Here is a 25,848-nt window from a genome sequence, read left to right as displayed (position 1 = left end):
CCAAGAATAAACATTAAAAATTTTTTTTTAAAAATTCCAATAGCATTTTTCACAGAAATAAACAATTTAAAAATTTGTATGGAACCATCGAAGACCCTGAATAGTCAAAGCCATCTTGAAAAAAGAACAAAGCTGGAGTCATCATGCTCCCTGCCTTCTAACTATATTACAAAACTGTAGTAATTAAGAGTAAGGCATTGGTGTAAAAACAGGCATGTACATCAGTGAAACAAAATAGGCCAGAAATAAGCCCACACATATACGGTCAATTAACTTATGACAAAGGAGCCAAGAATATACAATGAGGCAAGGTCAGTCTCTTCAATAAATGGTGTTGGGAAAATTGGACAGTCACATGCAAAATAATGAATCTGGATCACTATCTTGTACCATATGCAAAAATTAACTCAAAGTGGATTAAAGATTTGAATGTCAGACTTGAAACATAAAATTCCTTCAAGGAAACACAGGCAGTAATCTCATTGATGTAGGTCTTGAATCTTTTTTGAATCTCACACCAAAAGCAACAGCAACAAAAGTAAACAAGCGGGGCTGCATCAAACTAAAAAGCTTCTGCTCAGCAAAGGAGACCACCAACAAAATGAAAAGGCAACCTATGGAATGGAAGGAGGTATCTGCAGATGACATATCTGATAAAGGTCTAATATCCAAAATACATAAATAACTCATACTAGTCAATAGCAAAACAAACAAAGAAAACCCATCAACAATCCAACTACTAAAAGATCTGAATAGCCATTTTTTCCAAAGAAGACACAGATGGTCAATAGGCACACGAAAAGATGCTCTACATCATTAATCATCATGGAAATGCAAATCAAAACCATAATGAGATATCCCCTCACACCTGTCCGAATGGCTATTATCAAAAAAGACAAATTAATGCTGGCAAGGATGTGGAGAAAAGGGAACCCTCATGCACTGTTTGTGGGAATGTAAATCAGTGCAGCCACTATGGAGACAGTATGGAGGTTCCTCAAAAAATTAAAGATCTAACTACCATATAATCCAGCAATTCCACGTCAGTATGTATTAAAGCAAACAACAACAAAAGACAAACCCAAAAACGACAAATGCCACTTAAAAATATATATGTACTTCCACGTTCACTACAACACTATTTGTGATAGTCAAGGTATGGAAACAATGTTAGTGTCCACTTATGGATGAATGGGTAACGAAACTGTAGTATATATACACGATGGGATATGACATGACAGTGATTTAGAAGGACTCTCTATCTCCCCACTCCTCTTGGTTTAGCAACCCGTCTCTGTTGGTATCACATCCTGCTGTTAGGCAGCATTAATTGGTGGCTGATTGCTCTATTCTTTTCAGCAATGCCTTTTGCCATCAATTATTTAAGTGTGATCCAATTAAATTTGAAGCCCTTTGTAGGGATACTTTGTGAGGCCAATATGTGTAAGGTTGCTTTCTGAGCCCAAGAGGACTCTCCTTACTTGTCTTTTTCCCTGGTTTTCCTTGGTAAACTAGCCAGCCTAAGAATTATCATTTAGCTTTCATGGTTAGCTTACTTTAAATTGCTTACTACCAAAATCGACATTGTTTTGGAGGGTACCTTTAGGCTTGACCTTTCCCATAATCTGTTCCAACTATAGTCCATTCCATTAGGGAGAGCCTCAAAGCCCTCTGCTCTTATACCCACCCCCTCCCCAGGGCAAAATCTCTGAGTCCCTGCTCCAGAATTGAGGACAGGGACAGTGACCTACTCCTCTCAGTGACACTTCTGCATTATGATTAGGGTGTTGGGCCAGGCAGTAGCCTCTAGTCTTCCCAGCATGGAACCTCTGTCCTATGCGTGGAACTTGTGTGAGGGCTTTTTGGTCTCCAGTATTCTTAGCCTGCCATGTCTGAAGTAGAGCCTCTGCCCTATGAATGGGGGTCAGGTGGAGGAAAAAGCTCAACTTAACTGGTTTCACTTGCCTGGAATTTAGTCTCTGAAAAATAAAACTTTGATGTCTTGTCCCTCTTAGGGTGGTACCTTAGCCTTTGCTTGGTACCCCCATCTTCTTGGACATATCCACCCAGATTGGAGTTTCCCTCATGCTGAGCCAGTGGATAGGGATAGGATAGAAAGTAGTTCATGGCACAAGTGCCATAGATTGTGTTGGGGCACCTGGGTGGCTCAGTCAGTTAAGCATCCAACTCGGTTTGGGCTCAGGTCATGAACTCACGGTTTGTGAGTTCAAGCCCCACATTGGGCTCCGTGCTGACAGTGTAGAGCCTGCTAAGGATTCTCTCTCCCTCTCTCTGCCCCTCCCCTGCTCACTCTCTCTGTCGCTCCCTTAAAAATAAGTAAACTTTAAAAAGAAAAAGTGCCATAGATTGTATTCTTACCAAAATTTAGTAGATTTTCTTGAATAAATGTTTCCTCATTTGCTGTATGCTCTTAGGACAATTTCCAGAGACCGTATGAGGTAGTTTTCACAAGTTATGATTGTTTCACCCTGAGTGGGTCCAGGAGCCCCTCATGCTGCCAATTCAGAAGTTATTTTAAGATTTAAATTTGTAACTATTTATTCCTAGTTTAATAATGGGTATTAAGGGGAGCCTGGATGGCTCAGTCGGTTAAGTGGCTGACTTCGGCTCAGGTCATGATCTCGCGGTCTGTGAGTTCGAGCCCCACATCGGGCTCTGTGCTGACAGCTCAGAGCCTGGAGCCTGTTTCGGATTCTGTGTCTCCCTCTCTCTGACCCTCCCCCGTTCATGCTCTGTCTCTGTCTCAAAAATAAATAAACGTTAAAAAAAAATTTTTTTTTTTTAATAATGGGTATTAAATCTCTGTCAGTCATAGCCCATCCTTCTTTTAATATGCTGTGGGTCTTTTTGGCTAGTATTTACTTAGGATTACTAAATTAATATTAATGAGTAAATTTCAGTGGCAGTCTTCTCTATGCTAGCGTTGACAGGTCTTAATATCAATGTAATACTTACTGTATAAAAAGAACTTGGCTTAAACTTACACAGTGAGGTATGTCAATTACTTCTCAAGAACACTGAAAACAAAACCCCAATTTGGAATAACTTCCTTTTCTTTCTCTATGCTCCATAAAAGTTTACATAAAACCAGCTTCATGTTCCTTAGAATGTTTACAGGTTTTCCTGTGTAATTCAGTGAACCTGGTGCTGTCTTAGGGGTAGAACTGTGACGGGTTTTGCGTTTGTTCTGTTATTGGTCTATGGCAGAGACTGCTCACTGTGCACCCAGCGTCCACTTTCCCTTTCCTCCTCACGCCCATGATCCTGATTTTATCTAGACGCGGTGCCACTACAGGACATTTTGCAGTCTCCCCAGCAGCCAGCTGTGGCCCAGAGACTGCGTTTAAGTCAGTGGGGCACTTGTGGAAGTGCCCTGTGGCACTTGCTGAGAAGTGCCCACGGGGAGTTGACTCAGCTAGGCTGGGCGTTTATTTTTCCTTCTGCTTTTCTTTTTTTTTTTTCTTTTTTTTTTTTTTCTTTTTTTTTTTTCAACGTTTATTTATTTTTGGGACAGAGAGAGACAGAGCATGAACGGGGGAGGCGCAGAGAGAGAGGGAGACACAGAATCAGAAACAGGCTCCAGGCTCTGAGCCATCAGCCCAGAGCCTGACGCGGGGCTCGAACTCACGGAACGCGAGATCGTGACCTGGCTGAAGTCGGATGCTTAACTGACTGCGCCACCCAGGCGCCCCTTCCTTCTGCTTTTCTTACTCCTTTACTCTTTTACCGCAGATGTGATTGCTGGAGATCTAGCAGCCTCACTGGATCTCTAAGTTGATCTCGAGAAATGTCACCAGACACCATGGTGGTTTAACAGAAAAAGATGAGCCTCTATCCCTGAAAACAAAACGTCTGCAGATATCTTGACATAGATAGTTAGATACACAGATAGATAGGTAGGTAGACAGATCGATCGATCTCCTATATGATACAGGGCAGCTGCCATAGCAGTCCCAAACTGTCTCTATCCTTCTTTTACAAAAAAGATAAATGAAATTTTATTTAAGCCGCTATTACTTGGACTATTTTATCATTTTCAGTCAAACTTAATTCTAAGAAATATGCAGTCTCTTTAAACTTTCTATCTTTTCAGGAGTGAATTTTAGTAATTTATAATTTTATAGAAAATCACCATATGTTAACATGGCCAACCAACACAAGTAAATGATAAAGTATAACAAGAGAAAATTTAAATAGCTGAGCTCAAAAGAAAGAAGAGGAGATTTTCCAGGTGCCAGAAACAAGGAGGGAACTTGCAGGTACCATGCAAGGCTGTGGAATGGTGCTACGGGAACTTTCTGAGCTACCGTACCTGGACGCCGGCCATCAGTAAGGCAGTGAATGAGCTATTTCTGAATAACACATTCCCTCAAACCTCAGTGGCTTGAAACAGCATTTATTATATTTCACTATTTCTGTAGTTCAGTAACTCAAGAATACATTAAGTGGGTAATTCTAGCTCAGGGTCTTGCGTGAGGTTGCAGGCAAGGTATCAGCCACGGCTGCTGTCATCCTTGACTGGGACTGGAGGATTCCTAGCCGGCACGGCGGGCCAGCAGCAGGGCTCAGTGCTACCTGGGCCTCTCCACCCAGCTCACTTCCCCCAGGCAAGCACCGAGAGGCAGTTGGATGCCCCCACCACAGTCTAGTTGTGAGAAGCCAGTGGCTACACTCAGCTCACACATAATGTCCGGTTCCTGGTTCTGAGTGTGAGGAGCCCGGAAGTTACCACTCTGACCTAACATGGAAAGAGCTGCACAGACTGAAAAGTCAGTAACGCTTCCTGGATCAGAAGAGAGGGCGGGATACGGCAAACTGCCCAGACTGGAGACAATCAGATGAATCCAGGGAGGGAAGGTCTAGGAAGCAGAAACCTAAGTGTAAAAACCAGTGTGACACCAGTGTGGGGGCAGGAAAACTTGAATTTAAAAAAAAAATTTTTTTTTTTACATTTATTTACTTTTGAGAGACAGACACAGCACAAGTGGGGGAGGGGCAGAGAGACGGAGACACAGAATCCGAAGCAGGCTCCAGGCTCTGAACTGTCAGCGCAGAGCGCAACGCGGGGCTCAAACTCACAAACCATGAGATCATGACCGGAGCCAAAGTAGGACGCTTAACCGACTGAGCCACCCAGGTGCTCCTGGAAAACCTGAGTATTAATGGTGGAATTGCTGGAGCTCAATGAACACAACTCTGAGAGTTACAACCTCCAGGGAGGCCTGGAGTTAAGGCCTCCAGTCATAGCGATGCCTGCACAACACTATGTGTTCTACCTCCAGGAGCTCAACCAGGTTCCCACAGTAAATACTGGAGAAAAATCCCCTTTTGCTTCCAGCTGGAGGAGAGGAAAAGGAACTATTTTTAAATAAACAGAGCACTCTGTTCTTTTTAATCAGGCCTGCTTTCAGGGGAGACCAGTTAACTAGAGCCTAACCTTCTGGGGTATTATCAGATCCTAACTGGGTTGGGGGAAGAGAAATACCCAATTTAACTCGCTCTAGCCTTCCTTGTGGGAGAAGGGAAATAACAACTCTAACTACCGCATCGCATCTAAGAGGAGAACACTGAGAGATACCTGTGAAGTTCAGTCCAGACAGACTCACTGAGACCTAATCAAAGGACTTTAGCATTAAAAAGCCAAATTCGGGGTGCCTGGGTGGCTCAGTCGGTTGAGCAACCGACTTCGGCTCAGGTCATGATCTCACAGTTTGTGGGTTCGAGCCCCACGTTGGGCTCTGTGCTGACAGCTCAGAGTCTGGAGCCTGCTTCGGATTCTGTGTCTCCCTCTCACTCTGCCCCTCCCCCACTCATGCTCTGTCTCTCTCTGTCTCAGAAATAAATAAACATTAAACAAAATAAAAAAAAATAAATAAATAAAAATAAAAAGCCAAATTCAACTGAGTAAATTTTAAAGATCTTGCTGGCTTCAGCAATTCATGAATTGCGCAGCATCGCACCCATCAGATGGAAGCATGGAGAGGAGCTGTAAAAATGAAGGACTTGAAGGAAGAAAGGTCTGGGAACAAGGGAGCTACTCTGGGCAGAAAAAGCAGGTTGGTTATTGAACGGTCACTTTCCTTTAGGGGATGACGGGCATCTACCAGGCATATTACCTAACTAGTGCTGACCAGGTGATTCCTGATTGACTAGTTTATTTGATATTCCATTTCCAGGAGAGCTGGAACTGTATTTAAGTTACATCTCAGTTTGGTGACGTGGGACTTAGCATAAGTGACTGCATTTGGGGCCTGTTTTGTTTTTAATAACAGAATGCTTCCCACACATCACAACCACATTGCTCGAGGCCATTTTATAGCACTTCCTGGGGCGCCTGTGTGGCTCAGTTGGCTAAGCGTCCAACTTCAGCTCAGGCCATGATCTCGCGGTTCATGCGTTCGAGCCCCGTGTCGGGCTCTGTGCTGACAGCTCAGAGCCTGGAGCCTGCTTTGGATTCTGTGTCTCCAGTCTCTCTCTGCCCTTCCCCTGCTCGGGTGCTGTCTCTCTTTCAAAAATAAGCATTAAAAAATATATATATATACATTTACAGCACTTCCTTTTTACTCAGTACATCTTGTCTAGCTTTCAAGAAAAAAATTACAAGGCATACCAAACAGCAAAAAACACAGTTCGAAAAGGCAAGCAAGCATCAGAACAAGACACGGCAGGAATTTTGGAATGGTCAGACCACAAATTTAAAATAACTATGATAAATATGCTAAGGGCTCTAACAGATAAAGCAGACAGTGTGCAAGAACAGATAGGCAATGTCAGCAGAGAGATGGAAATCCTAGGAAAGAACCCGAAAGTGCTAGAGATGAAAAACACCGTTAACAAAAATGAAGAGTGCTTTTGATGGGCTTCTTAGAAAACTGGGCACATGTGAGGAAAAAAAAAAATCTCTGAACCGGAGGATAAATTAAGCTCACACTCAAGGAGAATGGGATTAGACTCTACCTCTGGAAGGGAGGGGTGTCAGGGAATTTGTGGATACATGTTAAAACACAACAAAAAAAGACAAAAAGAAACTAGAAATGAGACTCCCTACAAGAAGCAAGAACAACTGTGCTGACTTAAGAAGACTTGTCTCCTGAGCCTCTGGATGGAAGTTTAAAGCCCAAGAATAAAGTTTAAAGCCCATTAGAGAAGAGGGGAGGTGAGAAAGTGTAATCACAATTCACAGTACCTCTGCTTTTCAGGAATCTGAAATTCCAAAAATTAATATATTCAGAAATCAGTATCTATGGTCTTGGGTCCAGGAAACCCTCCAGTTATTTAGCAGAAGTAAATACAGAACAAGCCCATAGCAACAATTCCATAACCTCCAACACAGGGTGCTGCCACAGATCAAAAGAATCCCTCCTGGGGATGAGCAATGGCAGAAAATACAAACCAGAGTAAGCATTTACCCTGGAAAAAGGCTGTAGAAATGAATAGCAGAGTCTGCTCCCTAAGAGCTTCAGATAACATGATAATCTGAAGGAAATGGTAAAATGTATTTTACCAGGAGGCAGTTCTGAAAAAGAATCATATAAAACATCAGGAAACGAAATATAAAGGCATTGAGATGAAAATCACATATAGTAAACAGCACATTAAATACAGCTCATGGAGAATACGTAAACTATATGACTGATCTGAAGACATATATCACAGAGAGATCAGCAAGACACAATGGGAAGGAGGAACCTGGAAGACAGTTGGGAGAACGCCCAATGCATACATGTAACGGGAGAGCCAGGAGGAGGTATTTCCTGAGAGAGAATTTGGATGGGGATGTTGACTGAGAATTGCCCGACTTGATGGAAGCCATAAATCTCAAGTTGGAAGAAGCACTTCAGAGTGCTGAAAGAGAAAAACTGTAAGCCTTCTACACAGACTGAGTGAATGAGGGCTCTGTCACTGCAAATACATGGAAACCAACATTCAAGGGGGAGAGTGGAAAGAAAACATGTTCACACAAAGATGAAGGGAACTCACCACCGCTAAACCACCAAAAGACATGCTTCAGTGAGAAGAGAAATGAATCTCCAAGGAAGCCTCAGTGAGTAAAATCAACTTGTTAAAACACACACATGAAAACCTAATTAGTCATTGACTATTAAAAGCCCAGTAACAACAACAATTATAATGACAAGGTCAATCTGGGCTCAAGCATAACTAGAATACGAATCCACAGTGGTGTGGGCTGCTGGAGCAGGTTCACAGGAGGTATTCAGGTTTTGCGTAATATCACGGAGAAGGGCACAGATAGAGATCAGTTTCATAATCTCACAAGTCAGGTGGGCATATTAAAATTTTACGCGTAACTAGTAAAAATAAAGACTGAAAATGGGAAATTTTCAAACATGTAAATGGGGGAAAAAAGAAGAAAATACAAACTAAGCAGCATAAAACAGGAACTGAGAAAATTTTTTTAAAAATCATGGAAAACAGAAAAGACAAAATTGGGTGGTAGAAATAAACTGACAATCAGAATAGACAAAATCGGATTACACTGAGGAGTTAAAAGACAAGATTGAACACAGGAAATTTTATAGAGTTACTAAAATCAATTAAAATAAAAACTCTAGTTAGTAGGAAAACATATGTAGTAAAAGTATAAAAATAGGAAAGCAAGAAATTATAAAATCAGGATTCAAGATGATGTTCCTTTAATTGGGAAATTGAGGTACGGGATGAGGGGTACCAAGTGACCAGATAACACAGGTGTTTTTCAAGGTCTTAACTTCTGTTTTGTTTGTGTTTAATGGCATGTTAATGAGTGCTAAGTACTGAATTAACTACCTAAGTTACCAAACGAATAAAGTAGTTAGTCATTCGTGGACCATGACTCCTATCAAGCATTATAATTAATCTAATTCTGTACACAGGTTATCCGAAGGAAACAATTTTTTTCAAAAGGATGGGAAAAAGTAAAAATAAAAAGGATGGGAAAGAGATACTAGGCTAATATTCTCTGAAAGATTTTGGACCAGGGCGCCTGGGTAGCTCAGTTGGTTGAGCATTCAACTTTGGCTCAGGTCATGATGGAGTCCCACATTGGGCTCTCTACGGTCAGTGTGGAGCCTGCTTGGGATTCTCTCTCTTTCCCTCTCTCTCTGCCCTCCCCCACTCATGCACACGCGCACACGCACTCTCTCACTCTCTCAAAGGTAAATATTAAAAAATGATTTTGGACCAGCTGCATTAGTATCAGCAATATAAGCTTATTAGAGATAAGCTGTCTCTCTCCCTCCATCCCCCCTACCCCCCCCCCCCACAAAGGGGTCATGCTGGCTGCATCTTGCTCTGTGCTCATGTGACCCCTTTTGCTCATGTGACCCAGAGCTCATGTGACAGAGCAAGATGCAGCCAGCAGACAAGCCAAAAGGAGGCTCAGAAGGGACGGCACCCTGCAAGCATCCCCATCCTGAACTTCCAGCCTCCCCCCTCCACCTCGCCGCACAGTGATGGCAGCCCCAGCCGACTGCGACAGGTACATGCGAGCAGGGGACAAAAGAGGTCGGGATGGGAGCATTCCTAGATGGATTCAGTTGACAGACTGTCGCAGATTTATGTTCCACACGAACTAAATGCTGAACCGCATGTGCGGGAAACGAGGAATTGTACTCCAGACACAAGTCTTTACTTTTTTCTCAGCTCCCTGATGCAAATATTGATCTACTTAAAAAAAAAAAAAAAAAAAGTTTATTTTTGAGAGAGAGAGAGAACCACAGCGTGAATAGGGGAGGGGCAGAGAGAGGGAGACGCAGAATCTGAAGCAGGCTCCAGGCTCAGAGGTGTCAGCACAGAGCCCAACTCAGGGCTCAAATTCACAGACCACAAAGGAGATCATGACCTGAGCCAAAGTCAGATGCTCAACCGATTGAGCCACCCAGGTGCCCCGTATTTTTTTTTTTTAATGTTTTTATTTATTTTGAGAGACAGAGCAGGAGAGGGGCAGAGAGAGGAGAGACAGAATCTCAAGCAGGCCCTTCACTGTCAGCACAGAGCCCGTTGTGGGATTCAAACCCATGAACCGTGAGATCATGACCTGAGCCAACATCGGACACTCAACTGACTGAGCCACCCAGGCGCCCCAGTATTGATCTACTTTTAAACCCATGTGACAGCAGTCTGTAATACATCTTTTTTTTTTAAATGAGGTAAAAGAAAAAGTCCCACAAAAACCTTAACTTACAAGGAAGTCTCTCACTGCTGTCCAACCCTCCTTTTCTGTATCACGTTCGCATTTAGTAATCACGTCACCTTCTCCTTATCTGACGTGTACTTTGTGGACCCCAGTGTCCTTCCGTACCACTGCCGTCTGCTGCTCCTCAGAAGAGTCCTGCAAAGGGGCGGGAACAGGCCCTGAGAGCCTGGGCGCAGTCACAGATGCCAGTGGTTCTGTGCCCTGGCCTTCGCCCGGCCAGTGCGCCCATCCCCACTGCCGTGAGGGCAGCCCTCGATCGGTGAGTGCCGGCACACGAGGTAAGTTTTGTTCGAGAGGCCCTTCCTCCAAATCAGGCTAAAGCTGGACTGAGACCACATCCTGCTCAGCCCTTTCCTTCTCCATGTCCCGTTTCCCCTGCTGTTACTTCTCCGAGTGACACCCCCCCCCCCCCCCGGAACCTGAATCCCTGCCCAGGCTCCGCTTCTCAAAAATCCAATCCAGGAGACTTATCCAAGGCCCCACCTTCCAGGATCCACTGAGACTCCATCCCAGGGGCCCTGGCTCCTGGTCCTCAACCTCCCCGCTGCACCACGTGGTTTGCAGACATAACAGCGATGGGGACAGGCTACTTTCACAGTTGAATCTTTGAGTCTGAACTCACACAAGACCGCAGACTCTATGACAACTGACATAATCAGCAGGAGCGAATCCTCAGACCATGTCTGTATTTCATGCTAACATTTCTACCAAATGATCCCAGGGCCTACCTTCAAGCCTACTATGCTGTGGAAACGCACCTTGGGCTTCTCAGAAGTAGAACCTTCCATGACAGAGTGAGGGAAATGGCTCAAGCTGGTGCTTCGTGGAATCTGCGTTAGGTAGTTTTTCTCCCTGTGATGGGAAACTGTTCGTAAGAGTCTTGACTTAAAATCCAACTTCCCAAGAAACAAGAAGAAAGGAGAGGGAGACTCGGACTGAGAAGGGGCTCAGTCAGAAGAACCACTTAAGGATCTCAGCCTGACCGACCTCTACATTGTAAGTCTTCCTCCAGCTCCCCCAGAGGAAGTGGAGAAGGTGTCCATAGGCAGAATGCACCCCGAGTCATAACCGTGGAAGCTGGTGCTGAGGACACGGGGGTCCCTACTGTGCTCCACTTCGGTCTGAAATTCTCCCTTGGAGGCAAAGGACAGAATCCCTAGTTCCAGGGCCGGCTGCCCTGGCCGACTGAGGGCACTGCTCCTGTGCCTGGGGGACATCCGCTCTAGCGGATCGAAGGAGAGAGATGGGGCTGCAGCCTCGGTGGAGAAATCATAAGAGGGAATAAGGGAGCCGCGAGCCTCGGGTCTGTTCCGCCCGGACCAGGGGAGCCTCGTCTCCCCACAGGGACACGTCCCCGGGAAGGCAGCTCCCTGGAAGGAAGACACTCAAGGCCACACAGCTGTCCTCTGAGCTGCTGCCGAACCGCTGCACCAGCTGTGGAACCGTAGGAAAACCCCAACATGTTCAGGGGGGGAATGTTTCTCCGGACCCAGCCAAGCGACAGAAAAGAAGGATCAGGAGATCTAAGAGGGTTGTTTTAAAAGCACGTTACATGATCCAATTCCCTGGCATGACCCTGGACTCGGGATACAAGTGACCTGTGGTGCTGACGATGGACAGGCACGAAGGGGGTTCCGGGTGACCAGAGACTGCCAACATGGAGCACAACACCCCAAGAGACTGAGGATAAAGTCTGAAGCCAGGGGTTTAACTACATGATGTTAGATGTCAACACTAGGGAACCCAACTAAGAGCATGTGAAAACTCTACCGTTTTCAGGAGCTCAAATTATTCTACAGTAAAGGTCCAGGTTTTCAACCTTGACTCCGAGCCTGGACTTGAGTCTTCCCGTCTGCATCCGTACAAGGGACAAGGACAGTGCAGTGTCCCCGCCCCTCGTGGGTAGGTAGACCCTGCACCCGGTGGCCCCTGTTCCAAGGGCACACTGAGCGCATCAGGGGAAGTGGTGGGGTGGACAAGGAGTGGGCGCAGAGGAACTGGCCCTGGGGACACTGAAGACCCACGTATCATAAAACATCAGCAGGGCTCTATGTGACCTTATGGAATTAAACAGGGACGCACGTGTTTCAGGCATATTGGCCCGGCAGCGCCATTTATTCCATTACTAGGAAGGTTCAGCAGCTGCCATCTGAGTAAACAAGAAGGGTGAGTACAGGGTGAAGCAGGGTGGGGACGGGGCGAAGCAGGCGGGGGAGGGGGAGAACCAGGGCGCGGAAGCAGCAGGTGCAAACACCCACGGCTTCCTCTTCGGATTTGCCCAGACCACGGCTCAGCGTCTGCTCCCAAACGCGAGGAGGGGGCGAGAAGACGACGCTTCCTGGCCTTCCCCTCCCCGGGGGCCGGGCCCGCGACCAGGGACAGGCGCGCCCCAGAGTCACCGCGGCCCGGCGGCCGCGTGAGTCTTCTGGTGGCGGATGAGGTTGCACTGGCGGGTGAAGTCCTTCCCGCAGCGGGCGCAGCGGTGCGGCCGCTCCCCCGTGTGGCTGCGCTCGTGCTCCAGGAGGAAGGAGCGCCGGCCGTAGCTCTTCCCGCACTGGGCGCAGCGGTGCGGCCGCTCCGGCCGGTGGCTGCGCTGGTGCTGGATGAGGCCGGCGCTCTGGCTGAAGGCCTTCCCGCACTCCCGGCAGCGGTACCGCCGGTGCGCGTCGTGGATGCCGCGGTGATTGAACAGCCCCGAGCTGCGGCTGAACGCCTTCCCGCACTCGCCGCACGCGTAGGGCCTCTCGCCCGTGTGCACCCTGCGGTGGCGGGTGAGGCCCGAATTCTGGGCAAAGGTCTTGCCGCACTCGTCACACGTGTGCCATCCCCGCCCCGGGGGGCCGCCCCGGCGCCCCTCTGCCCAGCCCCGTCCAGGCCCGGGCCCCCCGCGTGCCTCCTCCCAGGTCTGTGCGGAAAGGACTTCCCCGCGGGACTCCGCTATCTTAGGACAGTCTTTCCTCGGCACCACTTCTCTGTCCTCAGCCATGCTCGGTCCATCTGAAACACAAGAGACCAGGCCAGCGTCACCTGCTCCGACCCCACGGGAGGGTCCCTGTGCGCGTGAAACCGCAGACTGCTTCCACCTGGTGTGACCCCAGGTCACAGAGCAGAGGGGAGCTTGGAAACAGAAGGGCCATGCGGAAGCCTTCCTCCAGGTGACAGGGAAGGCTGCCCTCCGGCAGAATGTGGCTCAGTCCTTCCTGACAGGGCAGGGGCCTGGACAGGATTCCTCAGGCTTCTTCACGGGGAGGGCAGCTCAACGCCAGGGTGCCTTCTCCTAGTTTTCCCCTAGAACCCCTCCCCGATTTGGGTGCGGAGCCTCAAAGAGACCATGTGCTCATTCACTCCTTTATGGAACAAGTGCTCCCACTCTTCTGGGGGCATCGGACAGTAAGTACTACAACCGTCAGATCCGCGACATCCCAGGTGTGTCCCAGCACGTCCCAGGTATGACCTGGCCTGTCCCAGTGGGCTCCAGGCACATCCCAGGCGTGTCCCAGCAATACCCCAGATGTGACCCGGCACATCCCAGTGGGCTCCAGCACAAGGCCCTTACTGGCTCCACACTCGGCCTGGAAAGCTCTGGGCTCAGACAACAGCTAGAGTTTGCTCAGTTCCCACCTTCTTGGTTCCTGTACTCAGGGCTGCGGTTGGCCTGCCACACCCACGGCACCCTCGATGCCCCCGACTCGCTCCAGTCCCGGCCTGGTGCACAGCACTGGCCATCGTCTGACACGCTGCATCGCCACCCCATCTGTGTGCTATGTGTTTCCCCCATCCCACAGTCTAATCTCCATGACAGTGGGATCTTTTTTTTTTATTCCTTGGGTCACGGCTGGCACATGGCAGTTATTCAATAAATATTTGTTGAATGAATAAAAAACAAAGGACTGAAACCGAGCCTGCTGCTGTGGCCTCAAATGACCGGCCCAGGCATGGGCACGGGAGGCACACGGCACCCGATGGAACTGGCCCACACCGGACACTTGTCCAACCAACCCAATCGGACTTGAAGGAATTGAAGGCAGGAATGGAGACACACAGACCCAAACTGTCTAGACAGCAGAGCACAGCCCAGTGGAATCTTCAGGATGTCTCAGGTTCCCTGGGCATGACTGCTGGGGGAAGCCATCGAGACTACGAGACAGCCAACCGACCCATGAGCTGGATCTGGACAATCGAAAGCTCCTCACCCCCTCCCCTGAACTTGAAACGTGAGCTCTAGCTGCCTGCCCCGCTCCCAAAAGCTGCCCCAAGGACAGTGACTACCCGGACAGCATGCATGACTGCAGTCAGGTAAAGCCTCTACATAAACTTGTAAAATGTGTGGGCGGGTGCCGAGATCTACGCATTTTGCCATGCCCAGGACAAGCCTCCTTTGCCTATGAAAACTGCCATCTACCCCCTTTCTCTGGTCTCTTCCTGCCCCCCACATAAGGGGCAGCCTCAGGTGACACCTGGGAAGCTCCCAAGGACCTTGTGAACCAACAGATTCCCACCCTGCAACCCAGAAAAGTCTCAGGAAAACACCCACCAACCCCCGTCCTTTTGCCAAAACATCCGGCTTTTTCTCCCCCATCTAATTGTACTGTCGCTCACGCACCAGAACAGGCGCCTTGTACGGCTCCTCTGTTGTCAGACCACGGTTCTCCTGCTCCTTTTAGCTGGGGGAGGACAACAGGTGTGGAAAACAGAAATGTGTCTGCAGAGAAGAAATGGACCACAAATGGGATCAGTACTGCCCTTCTGCCCAAACTTCACATTTATAGTTGAGATATACAAGGAAACCGGGTAGAATGAAAGCAAAGACATGTCTCACCTTTTTCATAATTAGCACTTACACAGCCCTCCATGACTTACAAGGCACTGTCACATGTGGTATCACCCTAACGCACCTCTTTATTTGGGGTTATTATACCACCTCTTTAACAAACTGCATGACAAAAGGTAGACCTGTAGCTAGACAGACTCTACACGAACATAGAAAAAGTCTGGAAAATACACAACAATTTAACAAGTGTGGCTACTCCTGGGGAATAAAATTCGGAGAACTTTCATGTTTTACTATATACAAACTCCTATATTATTTGGATTTTTTACTATCAGCATGAATTCTGAAAGAAAAGCAAACTCAGTACTATACAGCAACCTTAAATGCGGCTTAATTTAAAAAGATTGAAGAGCTGGACATTGATTTTTGGTCCTTGTAATCTCAAACACTTACTATGTTGCTTAACAAAACTGGCTTTTCCTACATGTACAACATATACCTGCGCTGACAGTCCTAGAAGAGAACTTTTTGATTTGTATGTCCTCTGTGTATTCTCCTATGGCCATGGCAGATGCTTAATGAATGACTGAATGAAGGGATGGATGGAGGAGAGGATGGAAGGATGGGTGGAGGGAGAGAGGGAGAGAGGGAGGGAGGGAGGGAGGGAGGGAGGGAGGGAGGGAAGGAAGGAAGGAAGGAAGGAAGGAAGGAAGGATAGATAAAGGGGTGGATGGAAGGAAGGGAGGGAGAAAGGAAGGAAGAGGGGATGGATGGATGCAGGAATGGATGGATGAATGAGAGGATGGATGGATGGATAGATGGATGGGAGGATGGGAGAGAGGGATGAAGGGATGGAGAGACGGATGGAGGAATGGATGGATGAGAGGATGGACTTACTCAGATGTGCTTCCTGAAGGTAGAAGAAAGGGAAACATGCCTGGAAAATAAAAAGTCCAAGTTCATGGAGAGGAGAAAGAAACAAAGGAATTGACTGGGAAGATGCTCATAAAAGAGGAACATGAAATCAGAGGAATTTAATCTGATGAGGTCACCGGAGCCAGAGGAAGGTCTGCAGAGCACATTTACTAAGAAAAAAAGAATCTTTTAAAACGAAGAGGTATGTTCCAAGTGGCAGAAATCCATGATAACTACATGACTGCTAGGGTAGACGAAATAGAGGCAGGAAGCAGGGAGGCAAGGGAAGTTGGGGCTTTGATGAGGTGAAAATGCAAACAGCAGACGCCACTGCAGACTGACTGTGAGAAAGTTAACAAATAGTCCGGCAGAGGCTACGCTGTCCTGGTGAGAAATCAGACAGAAGCTGAGCCAGCTGTGACAGGGAGGGCGAGAACAGGACGACAGCTGGCACAGCCCCAAGCGCCCAGGCCTGCACCCGCCACTGAATGACACACCAGGAGATGCCAGACTGATTCCACTGGGTTCCCCCGTCCAGTCTGCCACCCACTGCGCGTTCCCCACCCCTTCCTCACCCCTTTATACTGCAAACGTAAGCCCAAATGGGCAAGGGGGACCTGGAAGAACAGCTACCACATACTAAGCAAAATGCCTGCCAAGTGCTTTTCATCAGTTGTCTGTTCTGTGCTCGCAACTACCTTCTATGGTACATACTTGTTAGACTGAATTGTGTTGTCTCCCTCCCCCTAGCGTCACATGTTGAAGCCCTAACTATATTTAAAAATGGGGCCTTTTAGGGGCGCCTGGGTGGCGCAGTCGGTTAAGCGTCCGACTTCAGCCAGGTCACGATCTCGCGGTCCGTGAGTTCGAGCCCCGCGTCAGGCTCTGGGCTGATGGCTCAGAGCCTGGAGCCTGTTTCCGATTCTGTGTCTCCCTCTCTCTCTGCCCCTCCCCCGTTCACGCTCTGTCTCTCTCTGTCCCAAAAATAAATAAACGTTGAAGGAAAAAAAAAAAAAAATGGGGCCTTTTAGGAAATTAATTAGGGTAATTAAGAGTGGGGTCCTAAATGGGGCGCCTGGGTGGCTCAGTCGGTGAAGCGTCGGACTTCAGCTCAGGTCATGATCTCACGGTTCGTGGGTTCGAGCCCCGCGTCAGGCACTGTGCTGACAGCTCGGAGCCTGGAGCCTGCTTCAGATTCTGTGTCTTCCTCTCTCTCTCTCTCTGCCCCTCCCCTGCTCACACTCTGTCAATCTCTCTCTCAAAAAGTAAACATTAGGGGCGCCTGGGTGGCGCAGTCGGTTAAGCGTCCGACTTCAGCCAGGTCACGATCTCGCGGTCCGTGAGTTCGAGCCCCGCGTCGGGCTCTGGGCTGATGACTCAGAGCCTGGAGCCTGTTTCCGATTCTGTGTCTCCCTCTCTCTCTGCCCCTCCCCCGTTCATGCTCTGTCTCTCTCTGTCCCAAAAATAAATAAACGTTGAAAAAAAAAAAATTAAAAAAAAAAAAGTAAACATTAAAAAAAAAAAATTAAAAAAAAAAAAAGAGTGGGGCCCTAATCTAATAGGACTAACGTCCTTATAAGAGGTAACAGCATCAGAACTCTCTTTCTCTCTTCCAACAGGAACGTATACACAGAAAGGCATGTGTGAGAACAAAGCGAGAAGGTGGCCGTCAACAACCCAGGAAGGCAGGTCTCACCAGAAACCAAGCCTGCTCGTATCTTGATCTTGGAGATCCAGCCTCAAGAACTGTGATCAAATGAATTTCTGTTTCAGCCACCCAGTGTGTGTCATTCTATTATGACAGCCCAAGCAAACTAAGGCAATGCTATTATCAACCCCATTTTGGAGATGAGGGAACTGGGACCAAATGGTTAAATAAACCTGCCCACGTACAAGCGGCTTCTAAAACGCAAAGCCATGATTTGAATGTATCATACCCATTCTCTAAAGCTGCCCTCCACGGTGATTCCTGAAAGTTTTCCTAAGGTACCACGTGCCAGAAAACCAGAGAGATGACAGGCGAGTTCACAGGGGAAGCGTGAACGCAGGGAAGGGGACAAAGTGAGGACGCTGGGCCCTCAGCAGCTGTAGCGCTGACCTTACCTGGTAAAGGGACTTCTGAGCCCCTGGTTCCCCAGGTCTGGACTTTGCATTTGTTTTTGCTTGACGAGAGGGGATGTGTTCAACACCAGAAAAGTCCTATCCCTCACCTGTCTCTCCAGGAGGGCGGGACTCTTGGGCAGTGTCACGAGGGAGCTGGGGCTCCTCGGGCTGGGACTGAAGGCTCAGTGATGTCTGCTCGCCTAGAGGCACCGTCTCTCTAGAGCAGACTTCTCGTCCCTGTCCGTAGGCTACCATCTGGAAACAGAGAGGTGACACTTGACTTCTGAAGAAACCCTTCCCAGAAAGCAGCAGGAAGCGGAGTCAGGGTCAGAGTCAGGCACGGGGATACAAAACAAGGGATCCGAGGGTCCTTGATGACACACATACACCTCTTCCCCGCAATCTCCCTTCCTACCTCAAGTTGTGGCTCATCGAGCTCCTTCTCCAGATCCTCCAGCAGAATCACAGCCTCTTCCCCGCTCTCTGGACAGTGCTCCTGCACCCAGGCCTGGAGCTCCTTGGGCAGGATGGTCAGGAACTGCTCCAGCACCAGCAGCTCCAGGATCTGCTCCTTCGTGCTGGCATGAGGCCTCAGCCACTGGCGGCACAGCTCACGGAGCTGGGTGAGGGCCTCCCTGGGTCCAGGAGTTTCCTGGTAACACAGCTGTCGAAAGCGCGTTCGGAAGACTTCCCTCGCCAGGGGACTGCTACGTTTCAGTCTGGACTCCTGCATCTGGAGGCGACTTTCCGTCTCCACCTTCACGGTCGGTTCTTCCCAAGCCTCAGGACCATGTACATCCATGGGCAAAACCTCCTTTGAGTCTGTATTCATCCTGACTTGGAATAGTTTACAAAGCACCCTCCAGCTGGAGTCGTTTTAGAAGCACCTTGAGAGGTTCCCTCTTGAGCAGTAAAAATCACTGTTTATATAGAAGAATGACAACAGCTAGAGATGGGCACTGATACCATAAGCAACTGTCATAGACCCCAAGCCTCTTCACTGAAAGTAAAGTCATTTGGTGCCAAAGGATGGGAATAATGGAAAACATAAGGTCATAATGTGCAAAAATCACAGGCTTTCAAGTTACCCAGAACTGGATTCTATTATGGTTCTAACATTTACCAATTTACTGATTGACTTTCAGCCAATTTCTTATCGTCCTTCAATCTCAGTTTCTCAATGTAAAGAAATAGCAATAAAGATACCTTACAGAGCTCATGGAGAAAAGAGGGACCACACAATTCACTCGGAATTGTTAAAAAGTTCAGACTTGTTTTTTCAAAGTCAAATCAGAGAAAGAATAGATGAAAATACTGCTCTTATCTTTGATAAATGAATGAGCTAACTCTCATTGGACTCTTTGCCAGAGTTTCAAAACAATCTTGAAAACCATTCCATTTCAGGTTGTCCTTTGAGCTAAATTTATTGAAAACTTTATTAAACTGAGAGTAACAGCGCTGCGCTGCAGTCCACAACATGCTTTCGGATAGGAGACCACATTTAAGGCTCACGTCACCCTCTGAGGTTTGGTGACAACCACGATTTGAGGTTGCCTAAGGTCAAACCCTCTGTGAGGACAGTCCTCAGGAGCACAGAGGCCCTGGGGGAAGCGGTCTGCTCCCAGCCAGGCTGCGCCTCTCAGTCACCTGGAAGTGCCGCCCCGCAGCTGAGTTCCAGCTGGACAGAAGGGGCCGGGGAAGGGGGGGGGGGGAAGACGGGGGGGTGGACAGGACGTCCAGGGAATGGAATCCTGGGTGGATGGAGATCCGGGGAGGGACGGGGATCGGGGGTGGAGGGGGATCGAGATGCGAATCGGGGACGGCTGCGGAGCCAGGGTGTATGGAAACCCGGGGTGTGTGGGGACCCCCGGACGGAGGGGAATCCGGAGACGGAGGAGGATCCAGGAACAGATGCGGATCTCGGGACGGAGGGGTATGCGGGGACGGACGCGGATCCGGGGTTCGGGCGGGAGGGAGGCAGGGCTCCCAACGCCGCAGGTGCGCTCCAGGGCGCGAGGATCGCGAGGCTAAAGGAAGCGGAAGGGCAACGGACACGTTCTGCGCCTGAAAGCCAGTCCGCTCCAAGCCCCTTCACCGGCTTCGGAACCGAAAGGAGAGGGTGTGCCATCTTACACCCGTGCGTGCCTCCCCCGCCCCCGAGGCCGGCCGCCCAGGCCGTTCCCGCCGAGTCCAGCCTGCGGCCGTCGTCCCAGGGGCGGCCCTCGAGCCTCGCGGCCTTCCCGGGCCCTGCCCGCGCGACGTCCCCTCCCCGGGCGGAGGCCCGCCTTCCGCAAGCCGCCCCCCCACCCCCAGCCACGCCCGCCCGGGTTCCCGGCGCCGACTCACGGGAGCTGGACGCCGCAGGGAGACGGAGAGCGCCGACGCGGCGTCTGCGGGAGCGCGCCGGCCGGAACAATGCGCCGCACCGAGGGGGCTGCCGGCCGCGGGGGGCGCTCGGGGCCGGGGCACTTCCGGGCCGCTCTAGGATCCCGCGTCTCGCCGCCCGCCGCCCGCCGCCAGCCTCCCCGCGGCTCACGTGGTTGGAGCTGCGGCCGCAGGTGCGCCCCGCGCAGGTTTTAAGCTGAAGCGCAGGAATCCTAGGTCATTAATTTGACGACACTTATTTTTAAAACTTTTTTTTTTAAAGAATATATTACCTGTGGTTTTTAAAAAACCCCAGCAACGCCAAAATTAACCAAGTAAAAGGTGAAATCCCATACTGTCACTAAGGTCCCCCTACCCTGGGATCGCCGCTGTCATGGTTCGCTGGGGATTTGCGTGTATACTTCCGATCTTTCTCACGTGCAGCTGCATAGACAAGCATTAAGCTATTTTACATTTAGGGTTTTTTTTTATCACTTACTTTAACGTTTTCACTTCAGGTATCTTAGACCTCTTTATTGGTCGTGTAGGTCCGACTCATTTGGTGGCTGAGTACATCAAGCACAGAGACTGCAATTTATTTGTCCAGGCCCCTATACATTGATAGACTTTCCTTCTTCCTTCCTCCCTTCCTTCCTTCCTTCCTTCCTACCTTTTTTCCTTCTGCTTTCCTTCTTCCTTCCTCCTTTCCTTCCTTCCTTTTGTTTTTTGCTACAGAGGTTTTTTTTGGATTTTTAGTGGTAATACAAAATCTGTCCAAAATAAATTGGCTTTATTTGTACAAAAGAGTATAATTATTAGTACAGCTAGTCATCCATCAATTTTATCATGCCAACCAGAATGATAGTATTGCATAAATTATGTTTGTTTTGTTTTTAACAGAACCTCATTATTTAATAAATATTTTTAATGTTTATTTTATTTTATTTATTTTTTTTATTTATTTTTGGGACAGAGAGAGACAGAGCATGAACGGGGGAGGGGCAGAGAGAGAGGGAGACACAGAATCGGAAACAGGCTCCAGGCTCTGAGCCATCAGCCCAGAGCCCGACGCGGGGCTCGAACTCACGGACCGCGAGATCGACAGAGAGAGACAGAGCATGAACGGGGGAGGGGCAGAGAGAGAGGGAGACACAGAATCGGAAACAGGCTCCAGGCTCTGAGCCATCAGCCCAGAGCCCGACGCGGGGCTCGAACTCACGGACCGCGAGATCGTGACCTGGCTGAAGTCGGACGCTTAACCAACTGCGCCACCCAGGCGCCCCTAATGTTTATTTTAGAGAGAGAGAGCATGTGTGCCAGCCTGGGGGGGGGGGCAGAGAGAGGGGGACAGAGAAGATGAGGCAGGCTCTGTACTGACAGCAGAGAACCTGAGGTGGGGCTCGAACTCATGAACCTTGAGATCATGACCTGAGCAGAGTCAGACACTTAGCCACCCAGGCACCCCCAAAACCTCACTGTTTATTCTAATTACAGCAGTAGGAAAGTATCTTGAATGTTAATGTAAATTCTGTGATGCGCTTTAACTCCAAAACTATAGCTCTATATATTTCTTCGGTTGGTTTCCTCAACCTAGCCATCTAAGGTCATTAAATAAACACAAGCTTCATCCTTTATTTTGACTTTTTCTGAATATCCAATAAGTCTGTTATCATTAAGAGCAGCAGCATGAAGCAAATCTGCTCAAAATCCTGATCACTCTCTTCAACACACCTCACTTCCAGAGCCCTCAGTACAAACTTTTCCAACAAACTATATAATGGCCACAAATTCCCAGCTTCCCTTTAACTGGAATACAGTTCAAATACGTTATTCTTGGGGCACATGGGTGGCTCAGCGGGTTAAGCATCAGACTCTTGATTTCAGCTTAGGTCATGATTTCACAGTTCATGGGATTGAGCCCCTTGACAATGAAGCACCACAGAGCCTGCTTGAGATGCTATCTCCCTCTTCCTCTGTCCCCTTCCTGCTCATGCTCTCTCTCTCTCTCTCAAAATAAATAAACATTTTTTAAAAAACCCACGATTCAGCTCAAACAAGAAGAAATGCTGACTACAAGAACATTGAGCGTTACCTGAATTTGGAAACAGGTATATTGGGATATTGACTCTTCTGTGGGTTATGTCATAAGCTTTAAAAAAAAATGAAGAAGGAGGAGGGAGAAGAACAAGAAGAAGATGGAGAAGAGGATTTGGAGAACTGTTAACAAAGAGATTGAGGGAACTAGCTGGTATGAGGATTAAAATGTATCAAGTATAACAATATTGATGTCCCATATGAACTTTCCCTAACCCAAGATAGTTTCAGTAAGTACGTGGGCAAGCTCATCTGCTCTATGGATGTCACCAATCAATTCTGAACCCTAGGTATGATGTAACATTCCATTTGGAACAGCCAGTCACCTGTTGATTACATTGGACTCTCTCTATAATGGAGAGAACAAAACTGCTTCAAAGCGATACATTTTTTTTGGATTTCCATTGGCTTTCCATGCCCACCATCTTGGTATTGACTTGATGAAAGCTCTGCTCACACCAGCCCTAACTTAGTTGGGCATTGAAATGAAGTGTTTTCCCCCCAGTCTACTTTCTAAGTTTATTTATTAATTTCTGAGTGGGGGGGGGGGGGGGCAGAGAGAGAGAGAGAGAGAGAGAGAGAATCCCAAGCAGGATCCTAGCTGTCAGCATAGAGGCTGATGTGGGGCTCGAACTCATGAACCGGGAGATCATGACCTGAACCCAAACCAAGAGTCAGGCACCTAACCCACTGAGCCACCCAGATGCACCCCACCCCCAGATCTGTACTTTCAGCTAGGTTCTTGTGGATCCTTCTTTCCTGTCCTTTAATGCTACCTTGGGCAGACCCCATAGCTTTCTGGTCAATTTTAAGTATTAAAGATCCTATCCAGAGGTGTCTGGCTGGCTCAGTAGGTACAGCGTGTGACTCTTGATTTGGGGGTTGTGAGTTTGAGCCCCACCTTGGGTGTAGAGATTACTTAAAAATAAAATATTAAAAAAAAATAAAGATCCCATTCAATTTATTTTTTTTAATTTTAATGTTTATTTATTTTTGAGAAAGAAAGAGACAGAGTGCGAGCGGGGGAGGGGCAGAGAGAGGGAGACACAGAATCTGAAGCAGTCTTTAGGCTCTGAGCTGTCAGCACAGAGCCCCACTCGGGGCTTGAACTCACAAACCGGAAGATCATGACCTGAGCCAAAGTCAGACGCTTAATCAACTGAGCCACCCAAGTGCCCCCCATTCAATTCATTTTTAGCTTGAAAATGTATTATCTATTGAATACGTTACATAGCAACAGATTCAAAATACAAGAAGTATAAAAGGGCAAATGTTGAAAAGTCTCCCTCTGGAGGGCACTTGCGATGAGCACTGGGTGTTATAGGTAAGTGATGAATAACTAAATTCTACTCCTGAAACTAATATTATAATATATGTTAACTAACTAGAACTTAAATAAAAATGTGAAACTTTAAAAAAAAAAATCTCCCTGTGATTTTTTTCTTCTGTTGAGTTTGATAATGATATCGTAGATCCATAGGAAAATGTCCTTATATTTTAGAGATGGGTACCGAAGTATTCAAAGGTGTAATGATGTCTATAATTTACTTCGAAATACTTCAGCAGAGGAAGAAAAAGCAAATATGGCAAAATGAACAATTATAAATGTAGGTGCGTATATGGTGTTCATTATATATAAACACATAAATCCTTGGGAGTAACTGTTTCCGAATTCAGATTTTCTGAAGACGGTGTTTGCCCCAGATGACCGATGGCTTAGGACGAAACACCTTCAGCGGTTTCTCCTTCGCCCAGTAAGGGCAGGCAGGTGTCACCACGGCCGCCCAGTCCCGTGGGGGCCTGGGCCTCCGGACGCACGGAGCCCAGAAGTAAACGCGGCCCCGTCCGGGAGGTGGGCGCAGCGGTGGGCTCCCGCCGACCAGGCAGAGACGCACTGCCCCCTCAACCCCCGGCCAGCGCCCCCACCACACACAGACACACACAGACACACACACACACACACACACACACACACACACACACCAGGCGTTCTGCCCGTCCCCCCGCGTGCAGCCCTCCACATCACTGTGGACAAAGCCCATCCCATGGGTCGTGTGGCCAGAACCCCTGCCGCAGGGGGAGGGGGTGCCCATCGAGATGCTGGAGGCTCGGCAGGTGAGAACCAGCCTCCAGATGCAGCTGACGCCGCCCCGCCGGGTGTACGGCCGCGCCCCCTGCTGGACGGAGGCCGCCCCCCACCCCCGCCCCGTCTCTGCTTGTCTGTCTCTGTCTCAAAATAAATAAAAATCGAAACAAAATTAAAAAAAAAAACTACAACTCTCTAACAATATCTAAAAGTGATGCCACCCCAAATCTTCACCAAACTTTTTATCTTTGCAAAGCTGATAGGCAAAAAATGGTATATTATTGTAGTGTCAACTAGCATTTTAATTATGAAAAAATGAGACATTAATATTCATGTGCATTTCCTTTCTGTGAACTTTCTGTTTACACCCTTTCCCTTTTTCCTACTTGTGCTCGTTTTTCTCTTGACTCGTATAATCATCATATACTAACGAAATTAGACCTTTGTGATAATTTGTAATATTTCCATTCTACTTTCGTTTTTTTTTTTTAATTTTTTTCAACGTTTTTATTTATTTTTGGGACAGAGAGAGACAGAGCATGAACGGGGGAGGGGCAGAGAGAGAGGGAGACACAGAATCGGAAACAGGCTCCAGGCTCCGAGCCATCAGCCCAGAGCCCGACGCGGGGCTCGAACTCACGGACCGCGAGATCGTGACCCGGCTGAAGTCGGACGCTTAACCGACTGCGCCACCCAGAAGCCCTTCCATTCTACTTTCTTTATGGGGGCTTTAGTTTACAGCAATTTTTAATTTTTTAGTTAAATTTACTAATTTTATGTTTTCTGTGATAAGAAAGGCCTTCTTTGTGCGATGACTACAACAGAAAATTCTCATGTAGTTTTTTTTCTAGTACTTTCACAGTTTTACTTTTTTCCTACTTAAATTTTGAACCACCTGGAAATGATCCAGTTGTAAGACGTGAAGTGCGGACTACACTCTACTTTTTTTTTCTTCAGATTTTTACACAGATGTCCCAGTACCATTTCTTGAATGATTTACCTTTTCTCTAGTAACCTGAGATGACATTTTTATCAAATGCTTAAATATTGATATTGCCTACTTCTGGATTTTCTATCTTGTTTATACTACAGTACTTTGTTCACTGTAGCTTGTAATATGTTTTAAAATCCCAGAGGCTTGCGTTTTCCTTGTTACTCTTTTCTGAATTTTCCTGGCTATTAATGCTTGTTTACTTTCACATAAACTTGAGAAGCAATTACCCAGTTTGAAAACAAAATTCTATGTTGATTTTTATTGGCATTATATTAAATACCTAGACTCACGTGTAGAGAAATTGA

At 47.8% G+C, this 25,848-nt stretch overlaps 1 protein-coding gene across 1 annotated transcript; it reads right to left on the bottom strand.

Moving 5' to 3' along the window:
* Positions 1-12,243: 12,243 nt before the first annotated feature.
* On the bottom strand, positions 12,244-20,414 carry ZSCAN9 (zinc finger and SCAN domain containing 9). Its single transcript, XM_047102035.1, has 5 exons — positions 20,352-20,414; positions 18,421-18,925; positions 18,113-18,260; positions 14,820-14,918; positions 12,244-13,213 (listed from the first exon to the last, which is right to left on the bottom strand). Exons 2-5 carry the CDS (start codon positions 18,835-18,837, stop codon positions 12,612-12,614), a joined length of 1,266 nt encoding a protein of 421 aa, XP_046957991.1. The 5' UTR covers positions 18,838-18,925; positions 20,352-20,414; the 3' UTR covers positions 12,244-12,611.
* Between the last annotated feature and the right edge of the window lie 5,434 nt (positions 20,415-25,848).

This window comes from Lynx rufus, unplaced genomic scaffold (genome assembly GCF_022079265.1).
Source record: "Lynx rufus isolate CCGP_SWC_20201006 ecotype Redwood Valley unplaced genomic scaffold, mLynRuf1.p SCAF_6, whole genome shotgun sequence".
In the NCBI taxonomy this organism is placed as follows: Eukaryota; Metazoa; Chordata; class Mammalia; order Carnivora; family Felidae; genus Lynx; species Lynx rufus.
This window is presented reverse-complemented; position numbering and strand designations above follow the sequence as displayed.

Bases quoted from the DNA above. Each gene is read 5' to 3' on its own strand.
- ZSCAN9 (XM_047102035.1), bottom strand. From the start codon at position 18,837: ATGAATACAGACTCAAAGGAGGTTTTGCCCATGGATGTACATGGTCCT. The intron at 14,919-18,112 runs GTGAGGGATAGG...TCTTCTCTGCAG, and splicing joins CCGCCCTCCTGGAGAGACAG to ACACATTTCTGTTTTCCACA. The intron at 13,214-14,819 runs GTGCGTGAGCGA...CTTGTGTTTCAG, and splicing joins CGTACAAGGCGCCTGTTCTG to ATGGACCGAGCATGGCTGAG.